Source organism: Caretta caretta, chromosome 11 (assembly GCF_965140235.1).
Source record: "Caretta caretta isolate rCarCar2 chromosome 11, rCarCar1.hap1, whole genome shotgun sequence".
Classification (NCBI taxonomy): domain Eukaryota; kingdom Metazoa; phylum Chordata; order Testudines; family Cheloniidae; genus Caretta; species Caretta caretta.
Window position 1 is genome coordinate 71,474,382 of NC_134216.1, and position 26,112 is coordinate 71,500,493.

The following is a 26,112-nucleotide window of genomic DNA, read 5'->3' on the forward strand; positions in this document are numbered from 1 at the left end:
TCACAGAGGCAATTGCTACCAGAAATGCTGTTTTCATAGAGAGAGTAGGAGGGAACATGTGGCTAATGGTTCAAATGGTTTTGGTTAGGCATGTTAAGACTTGGGGAGGTCCCAAAATGGATTAGGCAGTTTGATGTCTGGGTATAGGATTTGGGGTCCCTTAAGGAATTGCTTAGTAATGGGATAAGCAAAGATTGGACTATCATCGATGGCATCATAGAACATTGTAATTGCAGTCAAGTGGAGTTTGATGGAATTCAGGGAGAGTCTAGAGAATTTAATCTCTAAACAGATAGTCAAGGATTAGCGGGAAAGGCATGGAAAAAAGGAGCGGTGTTTGTGACAATCTACCAGTGTGTAAATCTTGTCCAGTTATGAAGGCAGGTGGTGCATGTAGAATTTGTTGTGCTACAATGCAGTACATTTTGAATCTGCTCCGAGCCAGTTCAGAACCATGAAGGAACCAAACCTTGAGGTGTAACATGGTCAAACTGGGGTGGAGTAGTAGACCCTGTTGTTGGGACAAGATATTCGGGTGGAGGGTAGTGGGATGGGTGCGGAAAGCGACATCTTGGTAAGGAAGGGGTATCATACCTGCCTGGGCCATGTGGGGCTATCATTATGACCCTGGCTTGGTGTGTTCGTATTTTTATCAATAATTTGTATATGAGCGGTATCGGGAAATGCATACATTAGGTCGGTGTTCCATGGGAACATGAACACATCCCCCGGTGAGTGTTTGCCTAGTCCCGCTCTGGAACAAAATCTTGGGCATTTTTTGTTTGCTGCAGTTGTGAAAACGTCTGTGGTTGGGTATCCCCATGTGTGGAATATGTCTAGTACTATATCCTTGTTTAGTTCCCATTCGTGGTCTATGGGAAATCTTCTGCTGAAGTCATCGCAGTGGTATTGAGAGAGCCAGGTAAGTATGCAGCCGATATTGAGACATTGTGTCTGAGACACCAGTTCCATCCTTTCATTGCTTCTGTTCAAAGGGGATGAGATTGCGCCCTCACCCCCCCTTACCTGTTTACATAGAACATGCAGGCAATGTTGTCGGTCATTGTCCTGACATGTTGGTTTTGTATGAAAGGGAGAAATTGGAGGCAGGCATTGCGTATCACTCAGAGTTCTAGACGCTGATGTGAAGGGACGTCTCAGCAGGAGACGGAAGACCCTGAGTAGTGTACTGGGGCATGTGTACTCCCTATCCCGTAAGGGATGCGTCTGTAGTTATGACAACCGATGGGATGTCCTGTAGAAATGGGACCCTGGAGCAAAGGTTGTGAGACAATGTCCACCAGTGGAGGGAGTCCTAGACTCTGGGAGGTATGTATAAAAGTTTGTTCAGACCATGGACATTCGGTCTGTAGACCGTGGAATACAGCTTTGGAAACACCTCATGAAGAGGTGAGTGTTCCTGACTGCAAAAGTGCAAGAGGCCATGTGGCCTCGGAGTTGTAGGCAAGCTCGTGCAGCCACTTGTGGACTGTTGCACAGCTTGGGAACGAAAAGGTTGATGATGTTAAAAAGGTGGAGTGAGAGAGATGCTATTCTTTTGCATGAGTCGAAATGTGCTCCTATGAACTCCAGTTGTTGGGTGGGAGTGAGTGAAGATTTTCTTTGTTCATTTGCAGGCCAGAGCATGGAAACATTGGAATGTCCGTTGTGTGGACTGAATGGTTTCTTGGAAGGTCCTGGCTTTGAAAAGTCAGTTGTTGAGGTAAGTAAAAATTATGATTCTCTGCCTTCTGAGATGAGCTGTTATGACTGTGAGGAGTTTGGAAAAGACACGAGGCACAGACGAGAGGCCGAAAGGTACGACCCTGTACTGGGAGTGCTGTGAGCCCAGAAAGAAGCGAATAAAACATCTGTGGGCAGGATGTATGGTCACAGGAACATAAGCATCCTGCAGGCTGAGGCCAGAAAACCCAATCTCCCTGCTCCAGTGCTGGAATTATGGTTGCAAGAGTCACCATTTTGTATTTTTTCTTTTTAATTTTATTTAACTAATTTATTGAGGCATCTGAGGTCGAGAATGGGTCGCCATCCCCCAGTTTTCTTTTGTGTTAAAAAGTAATGGTAGTAGAACCCTTTTCCTCTGTGTTGTCAGGCACTGGTTTTTCTGCTCCTAATTGGAGGAGGTGATGCACCTCTTGGTGGAACAGTTGTTTGTGAGAGGAGTCCCTGAAAAGGGACGGGGGCGGGGGAGTGGGGAAGAATAAACACTGAAGTAGGGATGACGTTTTCTATACCCTCAGTCACATCTTCACATTTGCTTATTAGTGGGAAGGGGTTGACATAGAGCCGATGGATTGGTGCGGTGACGTTGGTATCTTGATCACTGACATTGTTCATATGGTCTATGACTTTGTTGAGTATACATTGGGTAGCGTGGATGTTGATAAGGTTGGTATCTATATTGTCTCCTCCTATTTGCAGGGGTTTGGATACTGAGAGACCATACTGTCGCTCTCAAGTCCTTCGTGGAGTGAAGCACATCGTTGGTGTTACTGGCAAATAGTTTTTTCACCATCAAAAGGGAGATCTTTGATGGTATTCTGAACCTCGCAAGGAAAAATAGACGATGAAAGCCAGGAAGCTGGACGCATCACGACTGCTATAGCAGTGGACCTCGCAGCTGTGTTAGCAATGGACCTCACAGCTGTGTTAGCAACATCAAGCACAGCTTGTAGTGCGGTATGGGAGATGATTTGTCTGTCAGAGACTATGGCTTTAAACTGATTTTTTTTGCCCTCTGGAATGTCATCAATAAAGCCCATGAGTTTCTCATAATTTCTGTGGTCATATTTTGCCAGAGCGGCCGCAAAATTAGATATCCGGAATTGTAATGTGGACAAAGCATATATTTTATGACCAAGCAGGTCCAGCCTTTTACGTTCTTTATCAGCTGGGGTAGACCTGGGAACTGGGGTTCATTCTTTTGGTTAGCTACCTCTACTACCAATGAGTTTGGCGCTAGGTGAGTAAAAGGAACTCAGACCTTTTGGAAGGAATAAAATATTTCCGGTCAGCTCGCTTACAGGTAGGTGTACTAGTAGCTGGTGTCTGCCATATGGTTTTGGCAGGATTCATAATGGCTGGATTTATAGGTAAGCTAATCTTGGATGTGGAGGAAGGTTGCAGGATGTCAGTCAACTCATGTTGGTTTTCAGAAACTTCCTCCAGATTAATCCTCAACTCATTGGCAACTCTTTTGAAGAGGTCTTGAAATTTTAAGAAGTCATCCAACAGTGTTGGTGGGGGAGGCAGTATAGCCTCATCCTGTGTGGATACGGGCTCCATAAGGGTTGGGGAGGCATGTGTAGTGTGTTCATCGAAGTGTGGAGTAACAGCTTGTTGTTGTGTCTCATTTGTAGCCGTATGCAATGGTGGTGGCGGTGAGGTGGCATTGCTCCTATTTTTGGCATCTTGGTGATCATAGTGGAATCGCTTATATGGTGCCCATGGACCCCAGTATTGCCACTGACTGGGGAAGGGCATAGGTGGTACCATCCACCGGTTTGTATACCAGGGAGGGAGGTCTTTGATGAGCGAAGACCTAGATTTTCTGTGACCTGTGCTGATTTGGCTCTGTGACTGGGAGAACTGGTATGGTGAAAAGTCTCCCTGCACTATGGCTTCCTCATCAGTAGAAAAGTGAGATACAGGTGTAGACAGGTGTCCGGACCACATGCGAATGTCCGGAGAAAAATAGGTGTCAAGTAGAGGTGACTGTAGGTTAGGTGACACCTGTAGGTCTGGTGAATGAATGAACTGCAGTGCCGGAGAGCCTGTGTGAAATTAGGAGTGCCTGCGGTGCTGGAGGGTCATTTGGCACCAGTGTTCTCTGCACCGTAGCGCTCAATGCATGCACTGAGGTCGGTGGTGCCGGGGAGGTAAGCGCAGCCCGTGTCTCTTCCGGCAAGGTAATCTGTGCTGGCACCGTGTCCACTGCGGTGCCAGATGGTGCCATGAGAGAGGCAGGCAACTGGAAGCCTGAAGCCTCGGCACCGGGAGCTTGCGCTGTCACCGCAGCCACAGGCAGGAATTACCATGATGCCGGGGGAACCGGCACATCAAGGTGCTGAGCCCGGGGAAGGTCTGCATAGAAGAAATAGACCTTCTCAGCCATCTTTTTGCTTGCAATGTTTCCCTTCTGGGTGAGGGAGGCAGTTGTTTTCTCTTTTTGTCCTTTTTGGAGGCGGGAGGGCTGCAGTTCACTGAGGAGCCCGTACCTGGGTCAGAAGCAGGTCCGAGTGACTTCTGCCCAAGAATCATTTTCAGGCGGAGTTCTCTGTCTTTACGTGCCAGGGATTTTAATTTGGAACAATGGGCACATTTTGAGGAATGAGGGACTCCCCCAGGCATTTTATACACTGAGAGTGACCATCCAAGATAGCGATGGCGTCCCTGCACGTAGTGCACCGCATAAATCCTGGGGAGCCAGGCATATTAGCATCAGCTGGACGCTGAGAGGAACAAGCAGGAATGAATTTTTTTTTTAAAGGGATGAACTTATCTAGTAACTAGAGTGCTAAACTAACGGGAAAAAAGGATGTAGAATGGGTAAAAGAAAAAGTTTTAACGAGTCTGCTCTAGGTCCAACTCAGGCCGGGGACGGTAGAGAAGGAACTGAGGAGTTCAGTCACACATGCGCACAATTAAGACAAGTCTGCTATGTGAGGCAGGCTCTGTTCATGCGCAGCCAATATGCATACTGCTGTAAAAATCTCTGAACAACGGTGTGGGGCGCACCGACATCTACAGTGGAGCACCCACAGGGACACTCATCTCGAAGAAGAATTGTGGCTGAGACCAAGCAAGAGACGGTTGATTTTAAAGCTCTGAAACCATAATTTTTGCCCATGGAACAAATAAATAAATTGTCTTTCCCTGACAAACTTTGTTCTGTCCAGGTAATGTAATAGCCTGACAGACATACTGGTGATGCCGCTTACTTCCCTAAGAATCAGAAGGACTGAAAAGGAGGTGTGATGTCTGGATTTAAAAACGGTAAAAAGAAACAACTGAGTAAAACTTGAGACAATTAAAAACTTTTAAGTCAATCGGTGGTTCAAAGAGTAGTTCATCTTCCAGCTGGCTACAGGAGTATGACTACAGGATACAGTTTTACGACTACCTTGGAGAACCTGGCAATGTTAGAATAAGGAGCTTGAGATGCTTTCCCCCGTATATAAATCGAAGGTGACTAATGTAGTCAGATGCATCTATAAGAGAGGTGCTGAAGGTCAGACCTTCAACAAATCATCAGAAAGAAAACGAAGGCAAGTTTTGACTGCCGTTGATTTTGGACAGATTTTTGCATTCCAGTGTTTGAAATGTGTTAGACATGGCACTTGGCCTTGGATGTAGAGTCTAGACTGTAGGAAGACATCAGCTAACTGTTTAGCATACCCAGAGTCTTCAAAAGATTTGCCCTCTTAAGTTCCAGCCCATCAGTTTGAACCTGACAGGGTACTGGCAACATTGGGTCCTGTAGTCTCTGGAGAGAGGTTACTTCCATGGACAAGAGGCTGATATTTACACCTGTCAAGAGAATCCAAGCCTGTGGACCTATTAGGATGACACCAGTCCCATCACTCCTCTTCTATACACATTCTGAGACAGTTTGCGCTCATTCACCTTTCATTACCTGGTGCCAACTCCTTGGAATCTCCATCATCTTTCCTGGACGCTCAAATAGACATTTGTGGATGTTCAGAAGGTCTCTTTTGTGAATCTGATGATTCAAGAACCTAAAAACAAAAGCTTCAAAAAGCCTCCAGAAGCAGTCAGATTTATAGAGCTGAAAAAAAAGTCTCTCTAAAGAAAGAAAGAGAAGTCCCTCTGGAGGATTTTTTGCTCTTGGTTTCACAATTTTAGCCAGATTCTTCTCTCTTGGACCAAGCTGAGCTTAAAAAGTAAGAAAGAGTCCTCTGATGGAAGACTCTTGTAGCTCCTCACTCTTCAACTATGGAAATTATATCACCCTTGATAGGCATTAGGATGCAGCAACCCTCTCAACACTTGATACCATCTTTGTTCTCTCAATAGAATCCTACAGAAGGCATTCTTGGGCATAGAGTCAGATGGATAACAAATTATGTACTTCCCACTTTTGGGAAGTTCTGTTGACAGAGATCCCTACCATGCCATGACTAAGGGATCGTGGATCAGACAGCCAAAAAATAACATATTTGGGTCTGAACTTAAGGCTGTCTACAGAGCTGTGCTATCCTTTAAAATACACCATCTTCTTTGCTCTGTTATCATACAAACTGACAATTCTGCAATCAGTCTATATTAAAAAAAATCAGGGATCCACATGAAGCAGTTCCCTAGCCAAGGAAATCAAAGAGTTGCTCATCTAAGACACACACAGGCTAAAGAATGGCTGCATGAATTGAGTGATGGAAACCACTATGGGGCATAGCCTTCAAAGCAGGACAGGAGAAGAAGTGAGGGTGGTCTGATCATTTGGTTCCCTTTCATTCCTCACTGTACCCAACTCACTCAGTTTTGCTAGATGCGGGAGAGACTTCAGCCACTCAATATTAATAGCTGTCCTAGTAAGCCATGAAGAGGGCTCTAGCAATGATGGCAACCGCCATACCTGGGTGCCAGCCCTGGTAGAAAGACAAGGTTTGTGGTGCAAAACCACCTTAAGGATCCTCTGAATGTTGGGAAGTCTGCCCTAGGAGAGGTAGGTCTTGTTTAACTACCCACCCTGACATTCAGAGAATATGGCTGATAGCATGAGAAAGAGAATCTCCCCCATTTCAGACTCTCACTACAGTTTGCTTTCTCCCTGCCTTTCTATCTGCTCTGCCCATGGAATGGACAGTTCAAGTTCTTCTGGACGGAAGGCAGAAGCATTCCTAAGTGCTGGGCAAGCAACTCCTGAAAGGGGGCAGTGTTGGAGCCAAACTTTCAGCACTAGAGCAATCCATCCACCTACCTTGTGGGAAGTGAGAAGCAGCTTGTTAGTTCCAGGTCATGGGAATCTCATGGAGAAAGTTGAAAACATATTGCTAGAGGTTTGTAACCTTTGTTGAGATGATACTCCCCTCGACTGTCTTGTGAGAATAGCACCGGTGAATGGTAGGAGGACAGAGCTTCTAATTCCCAACAAAGGATGACATAGGAGTAAGAACCTTGACCTACAGATCTTGGCTCTCTACAGCAGCGCTGTTGGTTCTGTCATGCTGCTGACTGGCTGACCAATCTAACTATAATATCCCCACTCTACTCACCCACGCCCAAGTCTGTTAAAGTGGCCCGGTGAGAAGTACTGCTGCTCAGGGCACCAGTGAAAGGGCACTAGAAATTCTGCTGCCCTGAGACAGGAATAAGCTGTGTTGGGGAATTGTTCCCTCAGCTCCACTCTCTATTTGGCACTGAATTGTAGTCTGGCCCTGATCTGCTCTGGTGAGTGACGTTAAGCACAGAGCTAGTATTGCAACTATACACCAAGTTGGACAATGGGAAAGATGCTGTATGCACCTGCACCTCTCGGTGTGACCCTTCCCACAATCCTATTAATAAGGGTTTGCTGCAGTTTGGCTCCCCTCCTACATCACACGCTGGAGGACAGCATATGCTTCATAGGGATTGATGTCCAAACAGAATGACCTGAATATATACCTCACTCCGATTGGTTGAAGAAGATGCCAAAAGGGTATAACTGCCTCTCAAAGACACTCACATCAGGACTATAAAGCGTCTTTTGCCTACTAAGTTATGTCACCAATTCATACATTTAAAAAAAATGTAAAATACTTTAAGGATTTATTTCTATTTTTTAAAATGTAAATAGCAATAATCCATCAACCCCCTTCAAATGCGAGTGAAAAGGTCACAAATATCAAAGTTGATTGCTAACTCGGTAATAAAGGGGAAAAACCATCCCAGTGATCAGCAGTGTTTTGATAAATTGGCCATGTGGTTGACTAAGGAAAGAGGTGTCTAATCAGCAACGTTTTTTTTTTTTTAGTACATCAGATGTAGCAAGCCTGCCAAACCACCAATGGGGCCACTGGACGACTGAGATGCTAAAGAAACACTCAAGGAAGACCAGGCCGTTGTGGAGTAGCTAAATTAATTCTTTCCATCAAGTCTTCACAGCAGATGATATGAGGGAGATTTCCACACCTGAGCCATTCTTTTTAGATGACAAATTTAAGGTGTCAATAGAGGAGATTGTGGAACAAATTGATAAATTAAACAGAAATAAGTCACCAGGATCAGATGGCATTCAGCCAAGAATTGTGAAGGAACTCAAATATGAAATTGCAGAACTACTAACTATGATATGTAAGCTACTGCTTAAATCAGCCTGTGTACCAGATGACTGGTGTATAGCTAATGTAATGCTGATTTTTTAAAAAGGTCCCAGAAACAATCCTGGCAATTACAGGCTGGCAAGCCTAACTTCAATATCAGCCAACTGGTTGAAACTATAGAAAAGAAGAGAATTATAAGACATCTAGAAGAATATGATTTGTTGGGGAAGGGTAATCATGATTCATCAATTTATTACAATTCTCAGAGTGTCAACAACCATGTGGACAAGGGTGATTCCCTGGATATACCTTACTTGGACTTTCAGAAAGCCTTTGACTCCATGCTCTGGAAGTCCCTAAGCCTCTGACTGCCAGATGCTGGGACTGGTCAACAGGGGATGGATCACTCAAAAATTTCCCTGTTCTGTTCACCCCCTCTGAAGCATCTGGCACTGGCCACTGTCAGAGACAGGATACTGGGCCAGACAGACCATTGGTCTGACCCAGTATGGCCGCTCTCATGTTCTTAAGGTCCCTCACCCAAAGGCTCTTAAGCAAAGTAAGTAGTCCCGGGTAAGAGGGAAGGTCCTCATGGAACAGTAACTGGTTAAAAGACAGGAAACAAAGGGTAGGAAAAAATGGTCAGTTTTCACAGTGGAAAAGTTAAAATAGCAGGGTCCCTCAAGGATCTGTTCTGGTATCAGTACTGTTCAACATATTAATAAAGGATCTGGAAAAATGGATAAAGAGTGAGGTGGCAAAGTTTGGAGATGATACAAAATTACTCAAGATAGCAAAGTCCAAATCAGACTCCAAAGAGTTACAAAGGGATCTCTCAAAACTGGATGACTGGGCAACAAAATGGAAGATGAAATTCCGTGTTGATAAATTCAAAGTAATGCATACTGGAAAACATAATCCCAACTATAAATACAGAATTATGGGGTCTAAATTATCTGTTACCACTAAAAAAAAAAAAAGATCTTGGACCATTGTTGAAAGTTCTCTGAAAACATTCTCTCAGTGAGCAGGGCCAGTCAAAAAAGCTAACAGAACGCAAGGAACCATCAGGAAAGGGATAGATAGATAGAAAATATCATAATGCCACTACATAAATACATGGTATGCCCACATCCTGAATACTGCGTACAGATGTGGGTGCCCTATCTCAAAAAAGATATATTGGAAAAGGTTCAGAAAAGGGCAACAAAAATGATTAGGGGTATGGAACAGCTTCCGTATGAGGAGAGATTAATAAGACTAGGACTTTTCAGCTTGGAAAAGAGATGACTAAGGGGGGATATGATAGAGGTCTATAAAATCATGACTGGTGTGGAGACAGTAAATAAGGAAGTGGTATTTACTCCTTCTCATAACACAAGAACTAGCAATTACCAAATGAAATTAATAGGCAAAACACACAAAAGGAAGTATTTCTTCACACAGCCCACAGTAAACCAGTGGAACTCTTTGCCAGAGGATGTTGTGAAGGCCAATTGCCTGTTAGGTTCACTCCCTCAGGGGCACCCGGCATTGGCCACTGTCAGCAGACAGGATACTGGGTTGGATGGTCCTTTGGTCTGACCCAGTATGGCCATTCTTATGTTCTTATGACTATAACAGGGTTCAAAAAAGAGCTAGATAAGTTCATGGAGGATAGGTCCATCAATGGCTATTAGCCAGGATGGGCAGGCATGGTGTCTCTAGCCTCTGTTTGCCGGAAGCTGGGAATGGGCGACAGGGGATGGATCACTTGATGATGACCTGTTCTGTTCATTCCCTCTGGGGCACCTGGCATTGCCCACTGTCGGAAGACAGGATACTGGGCTAGACGGACCTTTGGTTCCTATGTTCTTATGTAATACTGTGTGCAGTTCTGGTTGCCCCATCTCCAAAAAGATATATTAGAATTGGAAAAAAGTACACAGAAGAGCAAAAAAAAAATTATTAGGGGTATGGAACAACTTCCATATGAGGACAGATTAAAAAGACTGGGACTGGTTCATCTTAGAAAAGAGATTATGAAGGGGGGATACGATTGAGGTTTATAAAATCAGGAATGGTTACAAGAACACGTATAGGGAAGTTTTATTTATTCCTCCACATAACGCAAAAAACATGGGTCACCCAAATGAAGTCAATAGAGAGCAGGTTTAAAACAAACATAAGGAAGTACTTCTTCACACAACGTACAGTCCATCTGGGGCACTCGTTGCTGGAGATGTTATGAAGACTTAAACTATAGCTGGGTTCAAAAAAGAATTAGATAAATTCATGGAGGACAGGCCCATCCAGGGCTACTAGTGAAGATGGTCAGGGACACAATCCCATGCTAGGGAGGTGGTGGAATCTCCTTCCCTAGAAGTTTTTAAGGTCAGGCTTGACAAAGCCCTGGCTGGGATGATTTAGTCGGGGATCGGTCCTGCTTTGAGCAGGGGGTTGGACTAGATGACCTCCTGAGGTCCCTTCCAACCCATATGTTCTATGATTCTGTGCTCTGGGTGCTCCTAAATGTCCCACTGCCTGAAGGTGGGACTGGACGACAGGGGAAGGATCACTCAAAAATTGCCCTGTTCTATCCCTTTCCTCTGAAGCATCTGGCACTGTCCACTGTCAGAAGACAGGATATTGGGCTAGACAGATCCTTGGTCTGACCCAGTATGGCCATTCTTATGTTCTCTAAGAAATGAAGCGTCCATTCTCACCCACTGTTTCCTGCTTCCGGTTTGGAGGAGCATGGGACATTTTAAAAAGGAAGCTGCGCTCTCACTTTCTGCAGCACAGTGTATGGGAGGATTTTGCAAATGAAGATGTTCCTCTTCTGACCCTGCTTCCAACAGCTGACAAGAACATGGAGAGGGAAGAGACAAAAGTTGGACATGGGTGCTGTGAATCCCATTGGCAAATTGGAAGTGCTCTTTTCCAATGGCATAAATCTCCTGTTTCTAGCCCAGCAGGGATGCAACATATTGGACCCAATAACCTCGCACTGGGACAGGACTGAATATTTCTCATTGTTAGCCTTTGTGTACTTTAGAAGGGAAATAAGGAAATATTTCACTGGCTAAGCACTTTAAAATAAATTAAAAGGTGGCAGTTCAAAGGTGTTCAGAGGTTTGAGACCTCTTGTGGGAAATGGATTAGTAGACAGAGGGAAAGTTTAACAGTCATGGATGTCATTTGTCACTTGAATTTGTAATTTATTTCATAGCTATCATTTCCACATAGGTGGTATATATGTATGAACATATGCATTCACTCACACACACTAATGTATTTGACTGGAAGAGAACATATGTTCTTTTGTTTTGCTCAACTTGCTATTCTCTTACCTGAATTAGGAGAGATGTGTAAACTGCTCATGTCTTTGGACATGCCATTCGTTTTGGGACTGGAGATGGGTGCACAAGCTGACGTCGCTCGAGGTGGCCTCTTTCCTGGCACTTTCACAGTAGTTCTCAAAAGGTCGATTTCTTTTCCGTGAACATTCTGCATATAGTCCTGCAGAGAAACAAACCAATAAAAATCAAAAAGGTACAAGAAAACTAGAAGTTAGAATAGTATATTAAGAACTGGAGACTAAAAGTGGGAAAATACTTTCATAATTCTTTCTTATCAAATACATAAATGCACCAAGAGGACAGATCCTAATGCAGAAAGAGGTTGGTAAGTGGCTTGCATAGAAACAACCACCTGTCTACTAGGATTCTGCAGCACAGCAAATTACACTCATCTTCTTTACTCCCGCACAGAGTCTCCAGAAAAAAGAGGCCTTTGCATCTGTTCTCCAAAGAGAATTCTTCCATAGAATTCTCTAACAGTATGTGGGGTGACCAATGTAATAGTATTGTCATGTAGACTTAGCCAGACTAATAGCTACTATATCTGAAGCAACCAGATATTTCATGAATAGGGCCAAAAATTGAGTGGTTAGTATGCTAGTGGTACAAAACGGCATGTACAAAAACCAGAGTTGCATATTTCTGAGTTCCTCAACTCCATAGGTAACTATGGAAATAAAATGGATTGAAACGATCTTATATTGTTCTCTTTTTTGGAAACAGTCTTGTAATTCTTAGTTGCCAGGCTAACATTTATTTTTGTGATAACAACGATGTTCTCCTCAGGGTTGTTTCCCATTAAGTAATTGACTTGATTCCATAATGTTGGGATTAGGAAGGCTGAATTAAAGTCAGAAGGATTAAAATAGTTTTTTGCACGTAGGCCTGTTATGGGTCCAAATCACTGCAACTCTTACATGGCTACAATTTGGTAAATTATTTATTTTCCATAAACACCACTTCACCTTTAACACAGCAACACAAATTTTACAATATGAAATACACATTCTGTTTAAACATGCTGAACTCTGCTACTGGGGCAATACTTATTTTTTGGTAGACTTATCCAATTTGATAAAGAAATTATATCAGATTTCTTCAGGTTGTTTGTGAATGCAGTAAATATCTACATGGTATGAAGGGGGAGTCGGAACAGTTCACTGGAGGTTTTAGAGTGCAGAGTGACACTGAAAATTAAGTATCAGAGGAGTAGCCGAAAATTAAAAAACCCTCCCTTCACTAATTTCTGGTACAGTACAAGATGAAAAGAATAGCTCCCCTTATAAAACATCAACTTGGTATAACTTTCTTGTTCAATGCCAATTCTTCACAAATTAAAATACAATAAGAGGAACGTAATTGAGCATTTATTGCTTATGGGCTCTAAAATGAGGCTAATCAGATAGTGACTAAACCTCAGCATGCGCTCTTTTAATAGACACATTTTATTTAACATACAATAACTGATGTATTCCATTTAAATTTTGCTAATGGAGAAGTTTAAAGTGTTCTCTACAAATTCTGGAACTGGAGCGAGTACACAAATCACCTTTAACACTCAGTTTCGGAAATGTCTCAGGTGCAGATTAAGTTGCCTTAAATAGAGAAGGAATCAGGTTTGAAAGTGAGGTATAAACTCACTGAAGAAAGAGTAAATTAATGTTGGGAAGCAGGGAATAAATATACTGTAACTATTATTTTACTATTAAACAAAGGTGCCCAAACAAAATAGAAGCCCCACAAGCACTAAATGACAGTTTACATTATTACTTTCTATGGATGTACTGAATGCACATGACAAAGACCCTTTCATTCTGTGCTGGGTGCATAATAATAATCCTGTACATTTCCCCGTAAAGGGAGAGAGGAAAGCACTGAGCTTCCTTCCAGTAGGATGTCAACTCCCTCCTAGCCCTGCATCCACGCATCTTAGATCTGTACTTGAATTAAAAGTTACAACTACAAAATAATGCAGCATGGTCAGAAGAGTGACGTGTGGTTTGATCAGATTAGAACAGATGAGGGTCTCGCTGTCATCTGGAATATGATGTGTTAAAGAGAAGACAGCAAGTCTGATTTTGATATGCAAATGTTACAGATTTAACTCCCCTAGATGTTAGTTGTAGAAAACGCTGATCTGAGAAAAAAGGGGAAAAAACTCTTTAACAAGGCATGAGGGTAATTCAAAGCCAAGTACTTTTAAACAGCACTTAACAAGTCCCTAGAGCCTACTCAACAGCGGGCCACCCCAGAAGTGCCATCTTCTACCCCTCAACAGCTTGAAAAAGTAGTAATTGCAAATCCATTTGCATTTTTCTTCTCAAGTTGTCCATGTTCATCATTCAGCACTGTGAAAAAAACAAGCACCAGAGCAAAGGGAACCCTCCCCAAATGCGTCAATAACAAGATAACGGAGTGCCTGAATCCCCCCCACACTCCTGCTCTTATACCTTTGCCATCAGTTGTTTTTCACATTTCACTCCTAATTATGTTGCATCTATTGCCGTATACTTAATTAGCTGCATTAATGTGATTTCTTTTCACATAGTCAAGCAATTAAGAGCTATGATTGAGTTTCATTCAATTAGCCTCAACAAACATGCTAATTGATGTCCCAGATGCAAATGAGGTGCAATGAGAGAAACCTGCTAGCAATCGAGAGTTGTGTCAGAGAGACACAGCTCTCAGCTTGCTGACAGAAGCACAGCTTAACATGGCTACCACCTTCTGTGGAGCTGCCTTTCGAGGAAGGGAGATAAGTCATTAATGCCTCAGTGTACCAAACAGATCCCTACAGGAATACCGTGCAGCACTGAATCAAATCAATGTCGTCTCCAATTCTCACAGCAATGGCAGGTAGTTGCACTGTAAGTGGGGAAAATGTGAGGCACTTTACTAGGATTTGGTAGGCGTTACAGATATTGTAACTACCACATACACAACTTCTTTAGCTAAAAAATTGTTTAAAAAAGTGTTCATCTCATCTCCGAGCTTGTGAAATACTACATAAGTAATGGCCTACATTTATCAGTAACTGGCGACTTCATCTTAGTCAGCTGTGGGGCATGCTGGTACTTGAAGTTAAGCCTAGAACACATCAATCAATCAATATTCCCTAAAAATACACTCACTATATTGATTCTCATTGCTTTTCATCCTGAGGTAACACCTTTAGCAGTTTGCTCAAATATAGCGCTACTGAGTGTTAATTTGACTACTCAAGGCAAGTGACTAGTATCTATAAGACTAAATTAACTGCTAAAATACCCGTGATTGCCATAGAAAGGACAAATACTTCTGGAAGCTGCAAAATGTTATTTAATAACACCTCAAAATGAATTGCCCACAGTGAAAAGACATGATACACAATAATACAGCTTTCTTTTCAGAAACACTATAAATGGAAATATAATTAAGTTAAACAGTGAAATGGATGGAAGCTGCTTAGGCAAACACAAAGACTGACTAAAGAGATAGATATGACTTTGCTTTCTAAATAGGCCTTGTCTTGAGAATATTTAATACTGCTATTTAAGGATGTTCCTTACTGACTGGAATAAATAATTGCAATGAAAACATTACACAACTGTTGGTATACATTCATGTGGGCTTCAGTTTTTTAAATCACTCTCACACAAACAAAATTCAGTGAACACCGGTGTCCAACTATCATACATTCATTCCCAAAACAATTAGAATCCTCCTTTATAAAAAAAAATCTAATAAAAATTGCTATGAAGAATTCTTCAACAAAACCACTATTCATGTTATGGAAGCACACAATCTTGTCTAGAGGAAAAAAAAAATCAAACTTTAATTTTCAAAACTTAAGAAAGGAACCACAAAAATGTCCTTCCATATCACATAACATTGGGCACAGTAGTTTAATTTCTTCTCTACACTACTGTCTGCACATGAGAATAGGCCTTTATTTCAACACTGCTTCAAATAAGAAAAAATCAGAACACAGCTCCACCAGGTTTGGAGGCGTGTACAATGCTCTCTTACAACACAGACACAGAGTTTATTTTAAAGGCAGAACTATAGGACCATGCGCGTTCCTGCTGTATGTTCCCTCCAATCCTCATGTTGCCTGTCTGGACTCTACATGCCTTGGCACAGGAACTATATTGTTAATATGATTTAAATGCATGGCACAGTACATTGTGGATGAAATACAAATAAATAAATTACCAAAGTCTATCAGCTGCATTTCACTTTTTCTATTTCCAAAACCTAGTTTATTATGCAAGAACACTCTCCATTTGTTCATGGCTCCATCGCATTTAAAAAGTTACCCCTGCCATTGAGCAACCCCTGCAAGCACCCAATCACTTTTGTTTCTACAACCTGACTAATAAGCTAAGAACAGCTAGTGAAATGTACAAACTAATACAATATGCAAACTCAATTTTTAGAAACCAAATACCATAAACTTACTTCAGGTTTAAAATCCAGTATATCTGACGGCCTTAATCTCCAGTGCATTTCTCCTTGTGGTTAAACAACATTTGTGAAAAGTAGGTGTAAAATATTACCATTCCAATTACTTTGCACAGATATAAATAACCATACAAAGAGCAAGGAAGCATAACCCACACACCTCCTAGATGTGGTGTTCTGTCCCATCTAGTGGCACCGAGACCACTTCGAGAGAGATAAAATGAGTCTGCTCTACAGCCTTAGCTAACAGTCAGTTGGCTTTTAGCTCATACAGTAGAGGCTCATGCACTAAGCTCCAGAGGTCCCAGAATTGATCCCACCCACCACCGACCGGGGTCTGTCAGAGTTACAGAAGCAGAGATGGAGCTTGAGTATTGCAAAGCAAGTGAGACCTTTAATAGAGAATGAAATTATCAAGTAGATAGCTATAGACCCTGGGAGCCTAAGTGGGAGTATTCTGCACTGCTTTATGTGATATACAAAAATGAGCGACTCAGATTCTTGCTGCAAAAGCAGACCAGGACTGGGAGACACTGTACCTTGTACGGTTGATACTGGACAGTTCTGAAATTACAGTGAAAGGTCCTATGTTCCAGTGTGGTCCTCCATGCATAGAAACCATATCAGCTCTTTCCCTGGGAGGCCTCAGAGCAGGGGATTCTTAGGACTCCGTCTGGTTGCATTTGGATGGACTATAGTTGAAGCAGCCCTTCTCCACAATCCTTCCACTCACACGACAGAATACACATACTGTTTACCATGATTAGGGCCCTACCAAATTCACGGTCCATTTTGGTATATTTAACAGCTATAGTATTTTTAAAATCTTAAATTTCATGGTTTCAGATATTTAAATTATAGTGTTGTAACTGTGGGGGGTCCCAAAAGGGGGCGGGGGGTCAGAAGACTATTGTAGGAAGGTTGCAATATTGCCATCCATACTTCTGCACTGCTGCTTGTGACAGCCCTGCCTTCAGAGCTGGGCTCCCAGGCAGCAGACGCAGCACTTCCTGCAGCTGGCAGAGGTTCACGGAGGTGGGTCTGACCGGGCCCCGGGAGCAGCCCATGCTGGGGAAGAGGAAGTCCAACCCCTGCCCGGGCAGAACTAGCAGCTGGAGCCAGATGCATGGTAGGAGCCCCTGGCTGGGATGCTCCCAACCCTGCCCCTCTCCGGCTCTGGGCCCGGCCCTCAGGTTTAAAGGGGCCTTGGGCTGGCTGTGTGTGTGTGGAGGCGTGGGGGTGTGTGTGAACACAGCGCCCTGGGCAGTTGCCCACTGTGTCCATCCATAAGGCCCACCCCAAAAGTGACAACCTCCCCGTACCATGCCACCCTCACTTCTGCTTTGCTGCTGGCAGTGGTGTTACCTTCGAAGCTGGGCGCCTGCCCAGCAGCCTCTGCTCTGTGGCCATCTAGCTCTGAAGGCAGTGCAGAAGCAAGGGTGGCAATACCAGGGAGTGCCCCACAATTGACAGGTTTCACAGTGGAGACTAGATTTCACACACCGTGATGCATTTTTCATTGCTGTGAAATTTGGTAGGGCCCTAACCACTGACAGCTGTTTGGCTGAGTACACTCTTCTTGCATGCTCAACATCAAAACACTCATCGCAAGGTTACTGTGTGTCACAAAACCTAAACCTAATGTACCTAAACCTAATCTAACCTCTCACTTCTCAGAAAGTCCCAGAAAAAAACTGGTCCCTCAAATTTTCATTTTCTTTCTTGCATTCCTTTCCCTCTCTCTATCTCCCATCAATAACTTACTCTAAGGTAATAAAATACAGAATTTAACCTGAAGAGTGTTGGCTTTTTCCAGTCAAATATTACGTGGTACATGAATATTTCTGTAGTCTTCAAAGTGTTAGCAGCCAAAAAAAACACACACTTCCCATTCTGTGACTTGTGTTGACACAATCTGACAGCTCCCATTCCCCATGCTAGAAACTGGTTAAGACACAGGGCAAGTAGTTAGGAGTTCTATTCCCACTACTATTATTGGTTTGCCCTGTGGTGCTGGGCCAGATATTTGATACATGTATGTCAGATTCCCTGTCAGCAGATAGGAGACCCAGCTTGTCTATCATACAGAGATGTTTGTGAGGCTCACTGCATTAAGGCTTCCTTATCCATAGGTGAAAGATGCTGCCGAAGTATTAAAACAGAGAGCCCGTGTTTTTATCTCAGGATGGAATGTTGGAAGTTTTTGGAGAGAGGGAGCTAAGATCAAGATGGCATATTTTAGAGAATAATACTGACTTAGGGAGCCATGAATGGTAACCTGCAAAGCTATTGTTCATTGTCAGCAACAACTGCTTTGTCAGAAGCGGGTGCGAGACGTGGACTGGTAAATGCTGAAGCCGTACTTTTGTGTGTACATGGCAGTCAGACATTTTTATTGCAAAATGCCGTCTGGAAAAGATGCAAAACAAAATTGCTAAACTGCAAAGGAAAAAAAAATAAGGGGGAAAAACAAAAGGCCCCCTTCCCTTTGCTTATTGAGTTCAAAGGCATAACATGCAGCACCCTGCAGCAAATGGGAAGCTACACTAATTTTAAAACCATAAAACGCTATAAAGTGCCCTGCGGGGCAGGACTACACTGAAGCTAGTTGCACCTAAATAAGACATGGTTCATTTACTTCACAGCTTAGCCTAATGTAATCATCAGTGGATTTCTAGCCTAGAGTTGTAACAGGCAAATAGCCGATACTGCGGAGGCGACACTCCCAGCCATAGAGGGGGCCTCTGCTATATTGCTGTTGATTAGAAAATTTTTCAGTTTTGACAAGCACTTAATGAACATAAATCGCACCTTGATTGGTTTCCATTTGGGGCCACAGGCACACCTGCAAAAAAACAACAATCTCCAACTCCACTTCCCCCATTCTTTGCAGAGAACTCAGCAAAAAACCTACAGTCCGGTTATGAGCCACATAAGAAAATATTTATCACAGGTTTCTGTGCAAGCAGCAGTGAAAGAACATTTTCCCTAAACGCCTTCCTACAGAGAGATATGGACATTACGTCCTTTAACATCTTAGTGCACTGTGATTTCTTAAAAGGTACTACAAAGCTACCTCCCCAGAAAATAACATTGGGGGACAATTAGTCATTTTAAAATGTGTGTGTCAGTCTGTTCTGGAAAACACTCTGATCAACCTAAAGCTCCTTCTGAGAAGGTCATTTTGTTCCCTTACTATTAACATTGGGAACTGAGACCCTGAAGTTAAAGGAATAAAATAAACATTCACTGTGTCTATGCTATAGTATTAATCAGATCAGTTGATGCTTGGGGACGGAGGGGTCTTTCAATGTATAACACCAGATCTCAAACATACAAAATATTTAATTTTTCATAGTTTGCACATTGTCATGGAAATCTGAGCAGGTTATTCTGTCTCTGCCCCTCAATCCCCCCTGCTCCCACTAGATCATAACAAGAACAGATCTAACATTTCGTAAGCACTAGATCCACAATTTGTCTATCACAAATAATTTATGTAACATGTATGTCTATACTGGTTAGTTCTGCTAGAAATGGAGCTTTATTTTCATAAATCATCTCTTCATAAATCAATACCTTGCCTATTTAAATTGCAACTTGTTCAAATAACCAAACAGTCTTTTTTGACAATGAGCTTCACTCTTTGTTGATATCTATTACATACTGCACATTTACACTGTTCTGCAAGTAATAGTTCCATGTGCATTGCAGTTCCCTACACTAATTACATGTGATAAATCTTGTGTCATATGCTCTGAAACAAATGGATTCCAAGCTAAATATGCTTTATATATTCACAGGTCACTTAATGCACAAACAAGGAGAATCTCTACCCAGTTGTGGGACTAGTTACATGGAAACAGCAGGAATAATCAGTCTTCATTACCCTAAGCACAGACTGCTTAAGTGGAAGTCTTTTATGGTACAGCTTACTGACCATTATACAGGACACTGAGAACTCCACATTTCATTATGCCCCTGGTTGGCTGTGATTTTTCACTTGGCATAGCAGGTGCAGTGGTGATTTCATTTAGGTTTGAAGGGACACTGTTAAGGTTGTTAGGATTTAAAATTTACTTACCTCGACAGTTTTCCCACAGTGCAATCCTTACCTTAAGGATGGCAACTATGTATTTAGGTGTGTTTTTTTTTAAACTAATCCTTACTGAAGCACTATTTCAAGAAAACAACGTCCTTGTAAACAACAAACTGCATGGATGATCTCCTGCAGCGGTCCCCTCTGGCGCGCTACCAACCCCTTTGTTTCCCACACAAGCACACATGCTATCACACACAATATATATATTAGTTGAAAACACACAGCGGTGACGTGTGATATCCCATATGATCACGACATAAGGTGGTAAAGTAGCACAGGCTCTAATGACCATTTTTGCTGAAGAGGTTACCATGTAGCGTCTACAAAATAACTGCAGCAATGTATCAAAGTATGACAGAATTAAGAAGTGAAGCCCAGAGGAATTGTAACAAATGACATCATAAAGCGGTATACTATTCTGAACAAGGTTTTAGGACAGAAGCTATTAAACTTGTCCACAATTATTTTTGTGTGGACGATATATGGTATCAATACCTCAGATATGCAGCTAGAATTAGACACAACACTATATATCTTTCATGCCTGTTTTCCATTTACTCCAGTGTTTCATACATATTGACTGATAAAAAATACCTATAACACAAATTTGAGCATTGATAATTTTGTCAAACATATATTACCCCTAAAATCACCCTGTCGACTTCTCTTTCCCAGGGTCTGCCCTGAATACAAAAGGTTTCAAAGAGTACATCTGCGTTCTAATTGATACATAGCAATATGAAGTCATAAACAAAGCAATCTTTGGGTCAATTCCCAGACCTATTCAACATGACCTGATTTTATGATTACTATGGCCCTTCCCAGAAAATTATTAAAGAAGAAAATTCAGACTTCACAGATATCTAGAGTTGTATTTTCATTTGAAACAAACTATTTTTTATTGACTACGATCATCAGGGAGAGTGTGGGTAGTTTGTTAATCCAACATACCTATACATACCTTGGGGCTGTGAAACAGTTCAAGGGGCAACACACTTTTTGGAGCAAGAGACGAGCCAGCCAAAGATGTTTGCACAAAGTTATTCATATACCCAGTTGTGCAACACAGCATTTAAATACTGCGATAGGCAGACTGCAAGAACCAATGTTGCCAGCCCCCATACTTACAAAAATCATTCGTCAGGTCCCCAAAATCATGAAATTGGCCTAAAAACAATAATATATTTTGGGTTCTTTTTGGCCACTGAGTTTTTATAGTCCCCATTTTCAAGCTTTTCTGCAGAAGCATGAAGTCAAGGAATTTTTTTTTAACACGACAATCCCAGCTTTATTTAATCACATGGCTTGAGGAGCTAAGGCTTTAAGAAAACAACACTAAATATAATGAGATGTGAGAACATTGCTGGAGTTGGCTACACCGCTGGACACTCGTATGTCACATTTCAACAGTTTTTACATGGATCGTCATTTAAACTCTGATTGGGTCCTAGAAGATCAGTCAGTGCCTGTAGAATTTCACAAGCCAAGGTACTGTTATGGTAGTAGTGTCATTACAATATATCGGAGCACATCTGTGCGAAGCAAGACAACTCCTAGCCATGCTGAAGTTTTACACACCATTATTGAAACATGATTACTTTGTCTGATAATGGAAAAATCATTCCTAAGGTCTTCATCATTAAGCCAACGTGAACTACGTTTCTATGAATGATGGAATGAGCTCATTTCCCCTTCAGTTAGCACTGCTCATAAGAAAATGGATTTCCAGAGTTGTGGATACCACCTAGTGATTTCCCAGGCCAAACTTATTCAGATGAGTCTCATCTGGGTACAGTATAACAACATTTTTGTGTGTCACTCCTGCAGCACCACCACAATCCCAACAACGTTTGTGAATGTCATTTGAACAGAGTCTATCCCAAATGGGAGAAAGATGAAATAGAAGCAGTGCTCTTATGCCTCAGACCTCAGAACATTATGATAAAAACACCCAGCTTTCATACAGCATTTTTCATGTGTAGATCTCAAAGCACTTTACAAAGGATGTCAGTATCAGTACCCCCATTTTACAGAAGAGGAAATGGAAACAGAGATGAGATGACTTGCCCTAGGTCACCCAGCAGGCCAATGACTGAGCCAGGTACAGAACCCATATCTCCACAGTCCCAGTGCACTATCCACTAGGCCAAACTGCCTCCATACAATGCTATTCTCTGTACACAGTCAAACCATTCTCTTGGATATGTACCCAAGATTTACAGGTGCTAGATGGACAGCTGGGTTTTATGAGGACAATCAGCAGGATTTCCCTCTTATTCTTCGTTATTTTGGAAGACAATGAAAGAAGAATAAAGCCGTGGAAACTTTTTCCCAGAAGAAAGTTATTAAATGGTTTCATTTTCCCACAGGCATCATGAGGAAGAGGAGACCCTCCCTTTACAGAGATGTTGGAACTTACCACCTTTTGCATGGCGGGAGATACCAGAATTGTTGGAACACTTTTGAACCCACTGTGTCTAAGATCAATGGTGAGCCACGCATGCTGGAACTAGATGATTTTCCCCCACTTCATCCTTATTCTGAGATGAGATGAACTTTTGGAACGGAACCATTGGAGCTTTGTTTCTGCCCTGGCAAAGTTTAGGTTTCGGTTTTCTGCTTGGGAATCTCAGGGTCTGTCTGCACGGGGACACTCAGGAAAGTTAATTTGAACTAAGTAATGGTGGGAATTTAAAGTGGATTCGGTAACCTAAAGCAAATTAAGACAACTTTAATTCTGAATGAGTATGTCCACACAGGGGTTTAATGCAGTTTAACTAATCCACTTTAAATTTACACCTTTTATTAATTCAAATTAATTTTACTTACTCCATGGAGACATGCCCTAACAATAGCTTTGAGTACCAAGAAAAGTAGGTAAGAACTGAAATCTTGGGAATACAAAGTAGGGAGCATCTCCTTAGCAATCTTCGGAGTAGTCTTCAGAAATTCTCAAAATAAGCTGTATTTCTTGAAATACAAAGACAATTCTGAGCTTTGATGAAAGGCACTTTCCAAGGAGCCCATGCGCCATATAACCAGGATAATGATAAAACCCTCCCTTCCCCACAATCTACCATGGAGCTGTGTATTGATGTAAAAAACACAAATATAGAAACAAACTGATTCAAATACAAAACAAATTAAAATCCCCCCAGGAAAAAGTTACATTTTCATCTCTCTTTTTCAGAAGTGGGAAAGTGAACAATTGAAGTGGATCCAGGGGCAGAACACTTTACACTGAGGACAACCACAGCTAAAGCTGTGTCATCTGCTGACCTGTGGCATGCTGGTAAAAAACCCAAAAAGGTAGATGGGTGTCAAAATAGGTATTCATCAGGATAACGCTAAGTTAAAGAGGCTTCAAACACGAACTTGTCCTTCACCATTAAAATAGCACTACTCAGCAAGTATCCTAGAGAATATACACAGGGAGCCCTGATGCATGGCACTATGCCATTAGGAACCAAGAGATGCCTAGTCAAACTCTCATGGGTCCCTTTGTGAAGGCAATACAGACATGTAAGATGAATAGGTAGAGATGGTGTACTGTGAAACCTGCAGGTCAAAGTTCTCTCTCATTATCCCCTCCATTTTTCTATCAAGGCAGTCCCTTAGGCACACCAAGGGAAGGGCAGGTTTAAGGTTCTTGGAAAAAAACTGTCAGCACCAAGTCCTGAAAATGTAGGTTGCTTATGTATATATTTTATCCTTCTTTAAGAAAAGGAAAATGTGTTTAGTGATTGTGAAAGGCGTCAGGCTGACAGCATTAACAACTGAAGTTACTTATTTAGCTAGCAAAGTATAGCTCAAACTTCCCCATGCTGCCCTGCCATTGTCTCTCAACTCTTCTGGAGGTATCACCTCTAGAACTTAGATGCTAGTTCATTTTCTGCATCTTTGTGATATTTTCTATGTCTAGACTGCTTACAAGGGTGCCAATTTTGATACCGGTTTGTGTGACAGACTTTTCACTCGGAAATGATCCAAGACCACTGAATCATTTCTGATAGGCTGCTGAACATATCTGAGAGTAAGGACTTGTGATCATTATGACCTTAGACCTGATATGAAGCAACGTTGCCAAACACACTGTCAGTTCTTAAAGAATAGATTAAATATTTTAGTCCCTGCAACTTTTGCATCAACTCGAACTGCAGTACAGAGGGATTGAAATTGCCTTTTCATTTATTTCTTCCCCATATACCGTTCCCATCCCTGCTATTCCTGAAAGGGTTGCCAAGTGCTACACGTTAGGGAACCACAACTCCAGAGCTCTGAGAAATGGGTTACTCACCTTGTGCAGTAACCGAGGGTATGTCTATACTACCCACCGGATCAGCGGGCAGCGATTGATCCAGTGGGGGGGGTTGATTTATCACGTCTAGACTAGACTAGGCTAGACACAATAAATCGACCCCTGAGCGCTCTCCCGTTGACTACTGTACTCCACCACCACGAGAGGCGCAGGCAGAGTTGATGGGGTAGCGGCAGCAGTCAACTCACTGCAATGAAGACACCGCGGTGAGTAGGTCTAAGTATGTCGACTTCAGCTACGTTATTCACGTAGCTGAAGGTAAGTAACTTAGATAGAACTCCCACCCTTGTGTAGACCAGGCCTGAGGTTCTTCGAGATGCGCCCTCCGTGAGTGATCCAGCTGAGGTATCAGTGCATCTCTGTGCCTTTGCTCGGACAGTTTCAGTAGCAGTGCCCATACGGGTTGCACATGCATGGTGCCAGTCTCATGGCCCCATTGATGCCTCATCTAGCATGCGTGTGACTTGAACCTCTCAGTTCCTTCTTTAATGTAGAGTCATATTGCACACTCCAAAGTAGAGGGGAGGAGGGTGGGTAGTGGAGCACCCACAGGGGAACACATCTCGAAGAACCTCAGTTATTGCACAGGGTGAGTAACTTTCTCTTCTTCAAGTGATGTCCGTGTGGGTGCTCTACTTCAGGTGACTGTAGAGGACAGTCTGTCCTCCTGAGCATGGAAGGGGCTTCAGAGTTGGTTGGATGATGGAGGATAACACCGCTAATCCTAGCCGTGCATCTGATTCTGGACCTTGTGTTATTGCATAGTGTTTTGCTGATGATGCTATTGATCTGGTAGAATGTGATCTGGTCCCCGATGGGGATTGCATGTCCTTTAGTTGGTAGCATGGGTGAATGCACCACATAATCCATTTTGATAGTCTATGTGCTGATATAGCGGATCCTTTGGAATCTGTGCGATAGAAACAAAGAGTTTTGGGGATTTCCTAAATGGGTTGGTTCTACCCAGGTAGAATGCTTGAAGTTTGTCTAACGTCCAAGATGTGCCATGTAGCTTCATGTGCATTCTCATATGGTTAGGGAAAGAATGTGTGAAAATGTACTGGTTGATTTAAATGGAAGGGCGAGTATATCTTAGGGATGAATTTTAGATTGGTCCTTAATGTAACTTCGTCTTTAAAAAAGATAGCATGTGGTGGGTCTGCCGTGAGAGCCCCTATTCCTCTCCCATGCGTCAAGCCAATGTGATTGCCATTAAAAAGGTGACTTTCATTGATAGGTGCATGAGAGAGCAGGTCACTAAGGGTTCGAATGGGGTTCTGGTGAGACCTTTTAAAACCAAATTAAGGTCCCATGGTGGTATAGGTGGGCATACATCTGGGTAGATTATTTGTAGGCCCTAGAGGAATTGTTTGGTGACTGGATGTGTGAACAGAGTTGTTGCATCAATTTTTTGGTGAACGGCAGTTATAGCAGCAAGGTGTACATTGTTCGAACTTATGAATAGGCCAGAGTTTTTTAATTTGAGAATGTAATTTAGTGTCAGTGGAAGGGCTGCTGACATAGCGGTGACTTGTTTGGCATTGCACCATTTAGTGAATCTCTTCCATTTCTGTAGGTAAGTCTTACAAGTAATAGACTTTCTACTATGTAGCAACACTTGTT

General features: G+C 42.4%; 1 protein-coding gene across 8 annotated transcripts in view; it reads right to left on the reverse strand.

The window, feature by feature from the left end:
- The window catches only part of AGAP1 (ArfGAP with GTPase domain, ankyrin repeat and PH domain 1), a 707,317-nt gene that overhangs the window by 216,634 nt on the left and 464,571 nt on the right, over positions 1–26,112 (reverse strand). For all 8 annotated transcript variants that reach the window (XM_048870105.2, XM_048870104.2, XM_048870107.2 and 5 more), the window contains one exon: positions 11,618–11,786. In XM_048870105.2, the coding sequence (XP_048726062.1) occupies positions 11,618–11,786 (169 nt within the window). The remainder of the gene's footprint in view (positions 1–11,617; positions 11,787–26,112) is intronic.